Source organism: Salmo trutta, chromosome 16 (genome assembly GCF_901001165.1).
Source record: "Salmo trutta chromosome 16, fSalTru1.1, whole genome shotgun sequence".
NCBI lineage: Eukaryota > Metazoa > Chordata > Actinopteri > Salmoniformes > Salmonidae > Salmo > Salmo trutta.
In genome coordinates, this window is record NC_042972.1 from 43,913,029 (window position 1) to 43,926,177 (window position 13,149).

Here is a 13,149-nt window from a genome sequence, read left to right on the forward strand (position 1 = left end):
GTTTGATGCATATTGTAGTGTGACTTTTATGCCATGATAAAGTTCAACACAATATTGTTTTCTAGCTTTTATTGAAAAATATTGGCCTGAACAAAGACATGGGCCCTATGTCCATGGTAGTGTTTTATTTGGGGGGTCACTGATGGTTTACAGTGGGGGGGATGAGGATCTAAAAAATTAAATCTTAGTCAAATTTCATAATTATGTCCAATACAGGAAGTAAAAAACACTAAATGAAACCCCATTCCTACCAAATCCACCATCATCCAATGACATCTAGGCAGTTTCTACAGCGATTGTCTGGGAATAAAAGACCACAACACAAACATTTTCCTTTAGGACCCAGAGACAAAGTACTAACATATGCTATTGATAAGACCAGCATGAATACAAATATATTCCTTGATTTAAAAAAAATGAAAACCAACAAAGCTTGTTAGAGATTCCCAGAGCCATTTAAGGAATACATGAACAAGTATATTTATACTTTCTTTACCCCAATGTGGCTCTTCAAACCCCATGCACAGCTTACAATGGCCTAAAATGAATATGACATGGCTTTCTTTCCACTCTCCAAAAATGTCCAGGTGTAGTGCTTGTTGGTTTAAGAACAGACTCCTTTAAAACGGTGTCAGTCTTCAATTTCCTTGAGCAAGCTTCTATAGAAGATAAGACCATCAGCAGAGTAGCCTGGCTGGTCAGATGAAGAGAGGGTAATGGTATTGAAAAATAAAAAACGGGACAGAACAGGCGCAATTCCATGCTGAACACTGGGTCAAGTGCCATCTTTCTTTCCCAGTGAGATCCAGTCTGCGTGAGCCCTCAAGAGCTTCTGGGAACACAAAGAAGCTGAGAAAGAGGACGTGTCAGAGGCAGAATGTACTGATTTGTGCGCATTAGATACAATGCAAAATAAAAAGTAAGTAATTTGTGGAGGGTGGAGGCTGTGGTGCGTGTTGGAGGGTGTTTCTAGAATAGCAGCGCTCCCATGCTGCCCATTTCACTCTGCTCCTTGACGAAGATCTCAAAGTACTGGTAGATGATGGTCACGGCCAAAAGAATTCCAGTACCAGAACCGATGGCGCCCAGAAAGTCCGCCATGACAGACAGCCCACCTATGCATAGGCCACCGAAAGCTGCAGCTGTGGGGATGTACCTTCACAAAGAACACAAGATTTTAGAAATGTGTAGAAAAACACGCAGCAATTAACACTTGGGCCAGAGTGCAACCAAAGGTGTGTATGTTTTTACCGGTTGAGCTCGTGCACCATGGAGGTCTCTCGGTGTCCCCTCATCACCATCTGCTGTTCCTTCAGCTGCTTAGCCACCTGTCAGACATGCAGAGTTAGCAACTACCACACATACTTCAGTGTACCTACAGTAAGTGCATCTGTAACAGATGAAGCAAATGCATCTAGTGCATCAAGTGACTCACATCTTTGGCCGAGGATCCTGAAACCTCGATCCATGTCTTGGAGAAGAAGGCACAGGAGCCCAGCATGAAGACGATGTAGATGGCAGCGTGGATGGGGTCATCCAGAACAGAACCAAAGGACTCCGGGGGAGAGAGGTAGTAGCAGAGACCTCCAACTGGGTAGGCACGAGCTGGTCCTCCAGTGGAAGTATCCTATACAAACACACAATCAATTAAGTATAGATTCTCCATGTAAGCATAGCCCAATCAGGGCTGTTATGAGTAAAACAGGGCTCAAGACTGCGACCATTGAGTCACATGTTTTCTACATTGCAACCTCACTCAAAACATCTCTTTTGGATAAAAGAAATCACAAAATTCTGCAACCCCAAATTCATTACAATCACTAGAATAGGTTGCACATCAAAATCTTAAATTATGCATTCCTGCTTGGTAGTGCTGAGCGATTAGTGCTTTTTGAAGTCTGTTCAGTTTGAGTATTAAAATCCGTTTTCAATTTTGATCATTTTTTTAAAACATTAAATGCACTATGCATTATGTGGGTTGAATACAATTCCCATGATGGTAGTTACTGCTCATCACTTACTAACCATCATTTATTCACTTTAATCAAATATTTCAGTTGTGTATATTACATTAGTTTTACTTGTTGACTTTACTTCACTCCAAGTCATCTCTATAGAGCTACTGCCTATGCAGTCTGACAAATCACTAAGTAATTCTTCAAAGTAAATCAATAAGTCCTACTTTTATGACTTGAATACCAACTCTCAATCACTTAGATCATGCATTTTCAGGTCAAGATAGCGCGCTAAGCAACTGCTCTATCACTCTTGATTATGCATTTCTGTCTCTTTTACATTGCAGGTGTAAAAGAAACAGACCGGACCAGTAGGCGCAGAATGGACTACTGTATGTTCATTGTAGTTAATTACCAAGTTTTTTTGCGCTAAAGTATGTAGAATATTGGCCTGTTGGAAACCACGTCGTACAGTTCAGGCTTGATCTGATTTATCTCTACAGAAACTGGCCATTGAGCTCACAGATAGAAATGCGCACCCACCAATCATAACTCCTTTCTATGTGTATCAAAATAATGATACTTTCCTTGAATTTCATTATGAAAGCATAACACTGAAATATCTTGTGTGATGCACATCTCACCCATATTGTGATTTATAAATTGGACTGTTTTTGGATTGCGTAAACAGTAATTGTGTGATGGTGGGGATGCAGGGTTGTGCTTGACGTAGTTCCTCAACAGCACAGCTAGGAGAGCTCAAAAGCACCTTACTAGTTGAAGATTCTTGAGTCATAAAGGGCATTGAAATTACTTAGGTTGTTCTACCCTACATTTTCCAGGAATATTCTTATGTTACTGAATGTATCAGGAGTATTTTCAGATTAAAATGCACATAAAATCAATTTTCCAATAGTCTCCAAACTGTTCCCTTTCAATTGCTACCATGGTTATGCATTTCCCATTTTTTATGGGCGTGCGACCAAATCTTGGGCTGGTGCCACCAACTGAAAAACAGAGGCACCAGTGCGACCAGGGGAAAATGTTAGTCTGGAGCCCTCTTAAAACCTTCTGAAGGCTAGCTCTCTTACACAGGATTGCTGAAAGAAATGTCTAATCTGTCATCACTACCAGTGTGCTGTCATAGTAGTCCAAAACATGTGATCATAACCACCACTATGGCATCAAACAGACTCTTCATTGTTTACAGTCACACACTACCAGACAACACAAAGACATATTCAGTATCGGTTTTAACTTCATGAAGGTTAAATGTGATGAGAAAAAAATAACTAAGTGGATGTACATTTTTAAATAGTACAGGTGTAATGAACATGGGTGAGGCAAGTCTCCACCTCTGTGTAATGAACACAGAAGCGACACTCAAAGTTCATTGTGGACAGGTACTTACAGACCAGGTGCCCAGCAGGTTAACCAGAAAGTTGCCACTGAATCGCGTGGAGAGCATCTGAGAGATGACGTACAGGTTGGACACAAGGGCAGACTGGAGGATGATGGGAATGTTGGAAGTGTAGAAGAGCTTGATGGGATAGGTGTTGTACTGACCACGGTAACGGGCAGACTTGATGGGCAAGTCCACCCTGAAGCCCTGGAAGGAGGAGGCAAGAAGTGTTCAAGACCTTTCAAATACAACCACGGAAATCCAATGGTATTCAAAGTTTGTCTTCAATTATTCTATGCATGCAGCTTTTTGGTCTGAACATTTATGTTCACATTGTCAACAGATCCAGTGGCCATAAAGGTCACTTAAGCAATGAATTGAAAGCCATTTGTAAAACCAATCAAATGACAGCCAAGACGATATAGGCTATAAAGCGGGTTGTCTGTCCACTGACCTGGAAGTATATGACTACAGCAAAGACGAAGACTGTGGCGATGAGGTTCAAGAGGTTAGGCAGGTTCTGGCGGTAGAAGGCCTCTCTCAGGGCGCGCACCTTGTCTGTGCGGGTGGCCAACAGGTGGAACAGGGCAATGACGGCACCTTCAAACTCCGTTCCTGAGACACAAGAGACAAGGTTACCTAACTAACCACAGCACAGCAGGGGGAACAACCTTGACTGAAGAACAAGAGCACATTGTAGATACACATACACTAGTTACACAAAAGTATGTGGACATCCCTTGAAATGAGTGGTTTCGGCTATTTCAGCCACACCCATTGCTGACAGGTGTATAAAAATCGAGCACACAGCCATGCAATCTCCAAAGACAAACATTGGCAGTAGATTGACCTGTACTTAAGCGCTTATTGACTTTCAACATGACACCGTCATAGGATGCCACCTTTTCAACAAGTCAGTTCGGCAAATTTCTGCCCTGCTAGAGCTGCCCAGGTCAACTGTAAGTGCTGTTATTGTGAAGTAAAAATGTCTAGGAGCAACAACGGCACAGCCGCGAAGTGGTAGGCCACACAAGCTCAAAGAACAGGACCGCCGAATGCTGAAGCGCATAAAAATCGTCTGTCCTGGGTTGCAACACTCACTACTAAGTTCCAAATTGCCTTTGGAAGCCACGTCAGCACAAGAACTGTTCATCGGGAGCTTAATGAAATTAGTTTCCATAGCTGAGCAGCCACACACAAGCCTAAGATCACCATGCACAATGCCAAGCGTCGACTGGAGTGGTGTAAAGCTCGCCGCCATTGGAGTCTGGAGCAGTGGAAATGCGTTCTCTGGTGTGATGAATCATGCTTCACCATCTGGCAGTCAGATGGATGAATCTGGGTTTGGCGAATAACAGGAGAGCGCTACCTGCCCCAATGCATAGTGCTAACTAAAGTTTGGTGGAGGAAGAATAAATGGTGTGGGGCTGTTTTTCATGGGTCGGGCTAGGCCCCTTATTTCCCTTCACTGGAACTCAATGCTACAGCATACAATGACATTCTAGATGATTCTGGGCTTCCAACTTCGTGGCAACAGTTTGGGGAAGGCCCTTTCCTGTTTCAGCATGACAAGGGCCTCGTTCACAAAGTGAGGTCCATACAGAAATGGTTTGTTGAGATCGGTGAGGAAGAACTTAACTGGTCTGCACAAAGCCCTGACCTCAATCCCATAGAACACCTTTGGGATGAATTGGAACACCGACTGTGAGCCAGGTCTAATCGCCCAACCTCACTACTGCTCGTGGCTGAGTGGAGGCTGTTATAGCATCAAAGGGGGGGGACCAACTCCATATTAATGCCCATGACCTTGGAATGCGAGGTTCGACGAGCATGTGTCCACCTACTTTTGGTCATGTAGTGCATGTACACCTTAGTGCTACCTACCTCTCCCAGTGTTGACAGTAGTGGGACTGAAGGCCTTCCAGACGATGGTCTCACAGATGTTGGTGGCAATGAACAGGGAGATACCAGAGCCTAGACCATAGCCCTTCTGCAGCAGCTCATCCAGCAGCAGCACAATCAGACCTGCCACAAACAGCTGGGGAAGAAGGAGAGAGCTTAAAATAGGGAAGGGAAAGGGTATACCGAGTCAGCACAACTGAATGCATTCAACTGAAATGGGAGAGGAGCGGTGCCTGGGAAGCAGTTGTGGGTTAACTGCCTTGCAGAACGGCAGATTTTTCCATCTTTCTGGCACAGGGATTCGAACCAGCGACATTTCAGTTACTGGCCCAACACTCTTAACCACTAGGCTACCTGACCAGGAGGATGAAAGCAGAGCAGACTGTTGAGCATGGCTGATCGACAGATTAAAGAAATGGCTGCCAAAGGGTAGTAGTGAAAGTTAGGTCTCTGTACCTAAAGGGTACAATTAATGAACTGTTTATATGAACTGGGGGGGAATCTAACTTACCTGAATGATGATGAGCAGGCAGATCCCAGCACCCATCTCTGAGGGGTCTCCGTACATGCCAGTCATCACGTAAACAATGGCCTGCCCAATGGTGATGATCATGCCAAACACTGCAAAGAAAAAGGAAGATGGTTGCATTCAATATCCTCGGACTGTTCAATATCCTTGGACTGTTGTGAGTGGAAAAACACTTTGCAACAGGATACTGAATACACCCCAGCCTTATGACAGGCTAGAGACCCGTATTCTAATACCCGTCATATACAAGCCCACAAATCAGAACAGTTGCCAGGTGGCTATATAACCATAATTCAACGTATTATGATTAATCCCATTCCTTAGTAAAAACTGCTTCTGTGCAAGGTGATTAGAGGGTGGACCTACATTTCTGTGCTCCGTTGAAGAGTGCTCTGTCCTTGGGGGTGTCTCCAACCTCAATGATCTTGGCTCCAGCCAGCAGCTGCATGATGAGACCAGAGGTAACAATGGGTGAGATACCCAGCTCCATCAGAGTACCTGTAGAATGGTGGAGGATCACAGTACTGTTCAATCAACATTTATTATGGACCAACACTGTTGTACTGGAAAAGGGGATTCTAACAAAGGCAAAGCTCTGAATACAGTGATATGAGCTAAAGAATGTCAGCTTTTGCAAAGACTGCTTGTCAAAAGAGATAAGACCTGATAACATCACAGGGAATAATTATTTCTCCATGTAAGAGGTGGGAACCAAACAGTGAAGGTGTAATAGATGCTTCTAACATGATCAGTAGCCAAGATTGAGAGCCGTTAATAAATGGAGGGAGACAGGTGTCAATATTTGTTTATTTAACTAGGCAAGTCAGTTCACAACAAATTCTTATTTACAATGACGGCCTACACCGGTCAAACCCGGACGACGCCGGGCCAATTGTGTGCCGCCCTATGGGACTCCCAATCACGGCCGGTTGTGATACAGCCTGGATTCGAACCAGGGTGTCTGTAGTGATGCCTCAAGCACTGAGATCCAGTGCCTTAGACCACTGGGTCAATGACGTGAGCCCATTGTTTAGCTTAGCAACAACCAGGAAGGGTAAAGCTTTAGAACGCTGTGTTTTGTTTGAAGTTAACATGCTATATTTCTTGGTTAAGATCACATTCATGCCATCTTAACTGGCAGTACAATAGATTCTTTAGTAAGTACAGCACTTCTAATATCCAACTTAGACTTGAAGAATGTATTTTCTGTACTATAAATCTTTAGTAGTGCTGAGCAATTTACCGACATTTCCTTTTATTGGTTATTAAACAACTAACTGACCGACAGCTGTTCAATTACTTGAGGGTTTTGGTGAGCCCAACGCACCGTTTCTCTACAGAGAAATCAAATAATTCATGAGAAATTACATCAAGAAAAATGTGGCACGCTGGGCTGAAGGAAGTTGTAGTTTCCATAAAGCAAATATTCAACCTAGTTCAGCGTAAGAACACATACACTTTTACGCCTACTACGTTCGGTTAGTTTCACACAGACCTCATGAGAGAGGAATGTGCACAACAGAGGGATGGAGATGTACTTTCAGGAACTGTCTCATTTACTTTGAAGAACTAGTAAAAGGATACTCAAGACAGCCCTGCAGCATGATTGAGCAGGCTAGCCTAGCTAAATAGGATGACTAAAGACAGTACAGTATTTGGGGAGCAAAGAGCTGTTTGGCTGCTACAGTCTGAGCAGAGATGATGACTTTAAGGAATTAAAAATAAAATCAAATAAAAACAAAGTAATATTCACATCTGAAATATATTTTAATAGTAATTTCCTATTGATGTCTATCCAATGTGGGCCTGACAGAGACAATCAAATATTTTAAATGTTTTGGCAATTTAAGGTTAATTATTTTTGGATTAGAAATGTAACATGAAAAAAAAAACATTTGAATGTCATTTCATAATACATTGTGATTTTTTTAAATTACCGAAATCCATTATTATTATTATTATTATTATTATTATTATTATTATTATTATTATTATTATTATTATTATTATTATTATTATTTTTGTTTAAATCAAACTGAAATGACAAAGCACTATTCACTCAGCACTATTAGCTAGCTGCCTATTACTAGCTGGTTAGATGGGCAGGTTGGTACTGCATAGTTAGGTAGCATTAAAGATCGACAAACAAGGCAGAAAGTATTATGCAGGCCAGATAATGCTAGCTTGCAAACTTTGCTAGATTGGCTTATGAAACTAATTCCTAATTCGAAAATAGTTAGCTTACCATCTTTGGGTTGCTTGAAAGTTGTCATGTTTAAAACACACACTTTCTGCAGTGAAGAGTGACAACGCTTCTGCCTAGCCTCAAGCTATATAGCTAGCTAGGTATACATAACATGCAGTCATGACACTTGACGAACCGTCTTTTTAATATTCTCTTCTATTAGCTAGCTACTAGTAGTAACTGTAGCTACTTAGCAGCCAATATCATGACTGGCTGGCTATCCAACCAGCTAATCTGCACAATACATTTCCAGTCCAAGCCTCCAGAAATACACTGCAGTGGAGAAGAAGCAAAGCAAAAACTACGATAATGTTCTCACTCTCACTACAGACCCAGCAACTTTGTCTGTTTTTACAATGGCACAGGACACCAGCGTGCATGCAGTTATTGCATTGAATTAGCATTTTATCACCTTGGCATTGTAGCTTGAAATAATTAGACTCAACTCAGTTATAGATAGAACGCTTGGTTATTTAAAAAATATATACACTGCTCCAAAAAATAAAGGGAACACTTATACAACACAATGTAACTCCAAGTCAATCACACTTCTGTGAAATCAAACTGTCCACTTAGGAAGCAACACTGATTGACAATAACTTTCACATGCTGTTGTGCAAATGGAATAGACAACAGGTGGAAATTATAGGCAATTAGCAAGACACCCCCAATAAAGGAGTGGTTCTGCAGGTGGTAACTACAGACCACTTCTCAGTTCCTATGCTTCCTGGCTGATGTTTTGGTCACTTTTGAATGCTGGCGGTGCTTTCACTCTAGTGGTAGCATGAGACGGAGTCTACATCAATGCGAGCTGTGGCAAGAAGGTTTGCTGTGTCTGTCAGTGTAGTGTCCAGAGCATGGAGGCCCTACCAGGAGACAGGCCAGTACATCAGGAGACGTGGAGGAGGCCGTAGGAGGGCAACAACCCAGCAGCAGGACCGCTACCTCCGCCTTTGTGCAAGGAGGAGCAGGAGGAGCACTGCCAGAGCCCTGCAAAATGACCTCCAGCAGGCCACAAATGTGAATGTGTCTGCTCAAACGGTCAGAAACAGACTCCATGAGGGTGGTATGAGGGCCCGACATCCACAGGTGGGGGTTGTGCTTACAGCCCAACACCGTGCAGGACGTTTGGCATTTGCCAAAGAACACCAAGATTGGCAAATTCGCCACTGGCGCCCTGTGCTCTTCACAGATGAAAGCAGGTTCACAATGAGCACGTGACAGACGTGACAGTCTGGAGACGCTGTGGAGAACGTTCCGCTGCCTGCAACATCCTCCAGCATGACCGGTTTGGCGGTGGGTCAGTCATGGTGTGGGGTGGCATTTCTTTGGGGGGGCCGCACAGCCCTCCATGTGCTCGCCAGAGGTAGCCTGACTGCCATTAGGTACCGAGATGAGATCCTCAGACCCCTTGTGAGACCATATGCTGGTGCGGTTGGCCCTTGGTTCCTCCTAATGCAAGACAATGCTAGACCTCATGTGGCTGGAGTGTGTCAGCAGTTCCTGCAAGAGGAAGGCATTGATGCTATGGACTGGCCCGCCCGTTCCCCAGACCTGAATCCAATTGAGCACATCTGGGACATCATGTCTTGCTCGATCCACCAACGCCACGTTGCACCACAGACTGTCCAGGAGTTGGCGGATGCTTTAGTCCAGGTCTGGGAGGAGATCCCTCAGGAGACCATCCGCCACCTCATCAGGAGCATGCCCAAGCGTTGTAGGGAGGTCATACAGGCACGTGGAGGCCACACACACTACTGAGCCTCATTTTGACTTGTTTTAAGGACATTACATCAAAGTTGGATCAGCCTGTAGTGTGGTTTTCCACTTTAATTTTGAGTGTGACTCCAAATCCAGACCTCCATGGGTTGATAAAAATAATCAATGGAAATCTAATTTATGTGATTTTGTTGTCAGCACATTCAACTATGTAAAGAAAAATGTATTTAATAAGATTATTTCATTCATTCAGATCTAGGATGTGTTATTTTAGTGTTCCCTTTATTTTTTTGAGCAGTGTATATTTAAGCCATTTAACGCAGCACTAAAATTAATGCATTTCAATGAGAGATTCCTTTATTTTTTTTTAGACCTTTGTGGGCGGGGCCGAATCTGTTACTAGGGACGCACAGTTCAAACTTGTCTTCCTCCATATGGACTGATGATTACAGACACAGGCAAGCATTCAAACTAAGAACCAGACTGTTCGTTTCTCACCTCTGTTGGAAGCCAGGATTACTCTCATCCAGTAGAAGGGATCTGCAGAGTCCGAGGACATGATGCCAAAGAGGGGAATCTAGGAGGACAGGAGACCAAGAGAAAGAATGAATCCAATACACTGTACCCACAAGAGTTTTAACTACACTCAGAGTCATCATTACCTGTGGCCTTAACCATATTATAAGCGAGTGATAATAAGACCAAAGACAGGCAGGGCTTCTCTGCAAGAACCATACAATATATAGAATTACACAGAGACAGATGTTCAGCTCAGCAGATACTAACCTGGCAGCACACCAGGAAGATGAAGAGAGTGATGGCAGTCCATAGTACTTTTTCTCTGAACTGAATCTGTAGAGGTAAAAGAGGGAGGTTTTAGAAACATCACTAGAGCTAAGATGGTTGAAGAGCTAGTGAGGAGATCGCGGTATACTATACCTTTCTCTCTGGTTTCTGAATCTCGGGTAAGACCGCACAAAACGGCTTTATGACTTCCAAAAATTTAACTGAAAAAAAACAACAAAAAACACGAGGTTGGTTTGTTTCTTTGGGGGGAAAAAAACCTACATACAACATACAGAGTAAAATAAGTCTTGTCCTAACCAGTGAAAGATAGTTACACTTCATCAGGATGAAACGTCATCACTCCCATGCATGCAAAAATTAGGCTCCACTCATATTCGCTAGTTAGCTAAGTAAGGTAATCAATCCAGTGAGTTAACTAGCTATATTGTATGTGGGAACAAACTAGTGGGCCTATAGCTAGGCTGATTATGAGAGCAGATTAACAGAGGCAATAGAAATACAGTATATCTACTAGAGGTCGACCGATTAATCAGGGCCGATTTCACATTCTCATAACAATCGGTAATCTGCATTTTTGGACACTGATTACATTGCACTCCACGAGGAGACTGCGTGGCAGGCTGACCACCTGTTATTTATTATATTATAATTAAGTCTATAATTTGATAGAGCAGTCTGACTGAGCGGTGGTAGGCAGCAGCAGGCTCGTAAACATTCATTCAAACAGCACTTTCCTGCGTTTGCCAGCAGCTCTTCGCAATGCTTGAAGCACAGCGCTGTTTATGACTTCAACGCTATCAACCCCCGAGATTAGGCTGGCAATACTATAGTGCCTATAAGAACATCCAATAGTCAAAGGTATATGAAATACAAATGGTATAGAGAGAAATAGTCCTATAATAACTACAACCTAAAACTTCTTAACTGGGAATATTGAAGACTCATGTTAAAAGGAACCACCAGCTTTCATATGTTCTCATGTTCTGAGCAAGGAACTTAAATGTTAGCTTTTTAACATGGCACATATTGCACTTTTACTTTTTTGTATTACTTAAACCAAATTGAACATGTTTCACTTATTTATATGAGATTTTTATTTATGTATTATATTAAGTTAAAATAAAAGTGTTCATTCAGTATTGTTGTAATTACCATTATTACACACACATTTTTTTAAATTATTTTTAATTTTTTTAAATCAGACGATTAATCTGTATTTTTTTGGTTCTCCAATAATCGGTATTGGCGTTGAAAAATCATAATCAGTCGACCTCTAATATCAACTGTAGCTGGACAGCTAACCATAGTTCTTCAAAGAAGTTGACATTCATTGGGAATGCCAATGTGGTTTATTCAAAACAATGTAAGCAAGCTAGCAGCAAACTAGTCATAATTAAGCAATAAGGCCCAAGGGGGTGTGGTATATGGCCAATATACCACGGCTAAGGGCTGTTCTTACGCACAAAGCAACGCAGAGTGCTAGGACACAGCCCTTTGCCGTGGTATATTGGCTATACATCACAAACCCATGAGGTGCATTATTGCTATTATAAACTGGTTACCAACGTAATTAGAGCAGTAAAAATAAATGTTATCATACGGTCTGATATACCACGGCTTCAACCAATCAGCATTCAGGGCTCGAACCACCCAGTTTGTCTGATGTCACTGTCATTTCAAAGACTTGAACCAGGCAGTATCTCTGCGCACAGGCACTGACACTGTTACAGCAGACTATGCTAGCTAGTAACATTTCCTAGAATGACAGACTGTAGAGGCTAACTAGTTAGCGAATGTTGAAGGTGCACACAGCAATCTGAAATGTCCCAACAATTTGTGGGCACTTCATGAGCCTCGTTAGCTAAAGTCAGGAGCGATTGTACGTTAGCTGCCTCCTGCCGTTAGCTTCCCATTCCGTTAACAAACGTTATAATATTTTACAGTTAATAGATAAGTAAAACGATTATTTGTGTAACCCTGGTTAGCTAATAACTATAACACCATAACTACTAACTAAGGTACGGTAAGTTTAGCTAGTTAACGACCTAACATTACAGCTGACGTTAGCATTGGCTGGCTAGTAGCAAGCTACAATACATGTCCGTTCACAGCCAATCTAACTAGCTAAACGTTCAAAATATACATTTAACATGCAATTCACAGATACATCGACAGAAGTTAGAAAAATAACTCACTGCCCATGGTGTCCTTTATCCGATTCCTGTTGTGTTAAACTGGTGCCACTTGAAGGATCAGCACAGTTTGCGTGGCACCATTGAACCGCTCTGCACAGAAAAGAATGCGCTGTAAAGACACGTCATCAATGAAGCTCCTACTACACGTCAGATCTTGGGGATTCTTTTGCCGCGTTCAAGAATGTCTGAATTTGAAACTTGTGGTGCTTTCAATATAACTGGGAAAGGGGAAAAAGAGGTAAAATCATGATGTCACTGATTTTCAGGTCGGAATGACGGAGTTTTAGAAAGATGCCCGATATTCCGACTTCGAATTCCGAGTTAGGATGACCGTTCAAAACGATTTTCCCAGTCGTAGCACGTTTTTTTTTCGAGTTCCCAGTAGTTTTGAACAC

General features: G+C 42.4%; 1 protein-coding gene across 1 annotated transcript; it reads right to left on the bottom strand.

Moving 5' to 3' along the window:
• Positions 1-54: 54 nt before the first annotated feature.
• LOC115150803 (protein transport protein Sec61 subunit alpha) lies at positions 55-12,886 on the bottom strand. Its single transcript, XM_029694494.1, has 12 exons — positions 12,755-12,886; positions 10,692-10,759; positions 10,539-10,604; positions 10,251-10,329; positions 6,155-6,286; positions 5,771-5,880; positions 5,242-5,395; positions 3,812-3,972; positions 3,367-3,564; positions 1,436-1,627; positions 1,252-1,328; positions 55-1,156 (listed from the first exon to the last, which is right to left on the bottom strand). Exons 1-12 carry the CDS (start codon positions 12,759-12,761, stop codon positions 970-972), a joined length of 1,431 nt encoding a protein of 476 aa, XP_029550354.1. The 5' UTR covers positions 12,762-12,886; the 3' UTR covers positions 55-969.
• Between the last annotated feature and the right edge of the window lie 263 nt (positions 12,887-13,149).

Coding starts and splice junctions, on each gene's coding strand:
- LOC115150803 (XM_029694494.1), bottom strand. Junction 5,396..5,770: donor GCCTGCTCATCATCATTCAG/GTAAGTTAGATT, acceptor CTTCTTCCCCAG/CTGTTTGTGGCAGGTCTGAT. Junction 3,565..3,811: donor CTGTAGTCATATACTTCCAG/GTCAGTGGACAG, acceptor TCCTCCTTCCAG/GGCTTCAGGGTGGACTTGCC.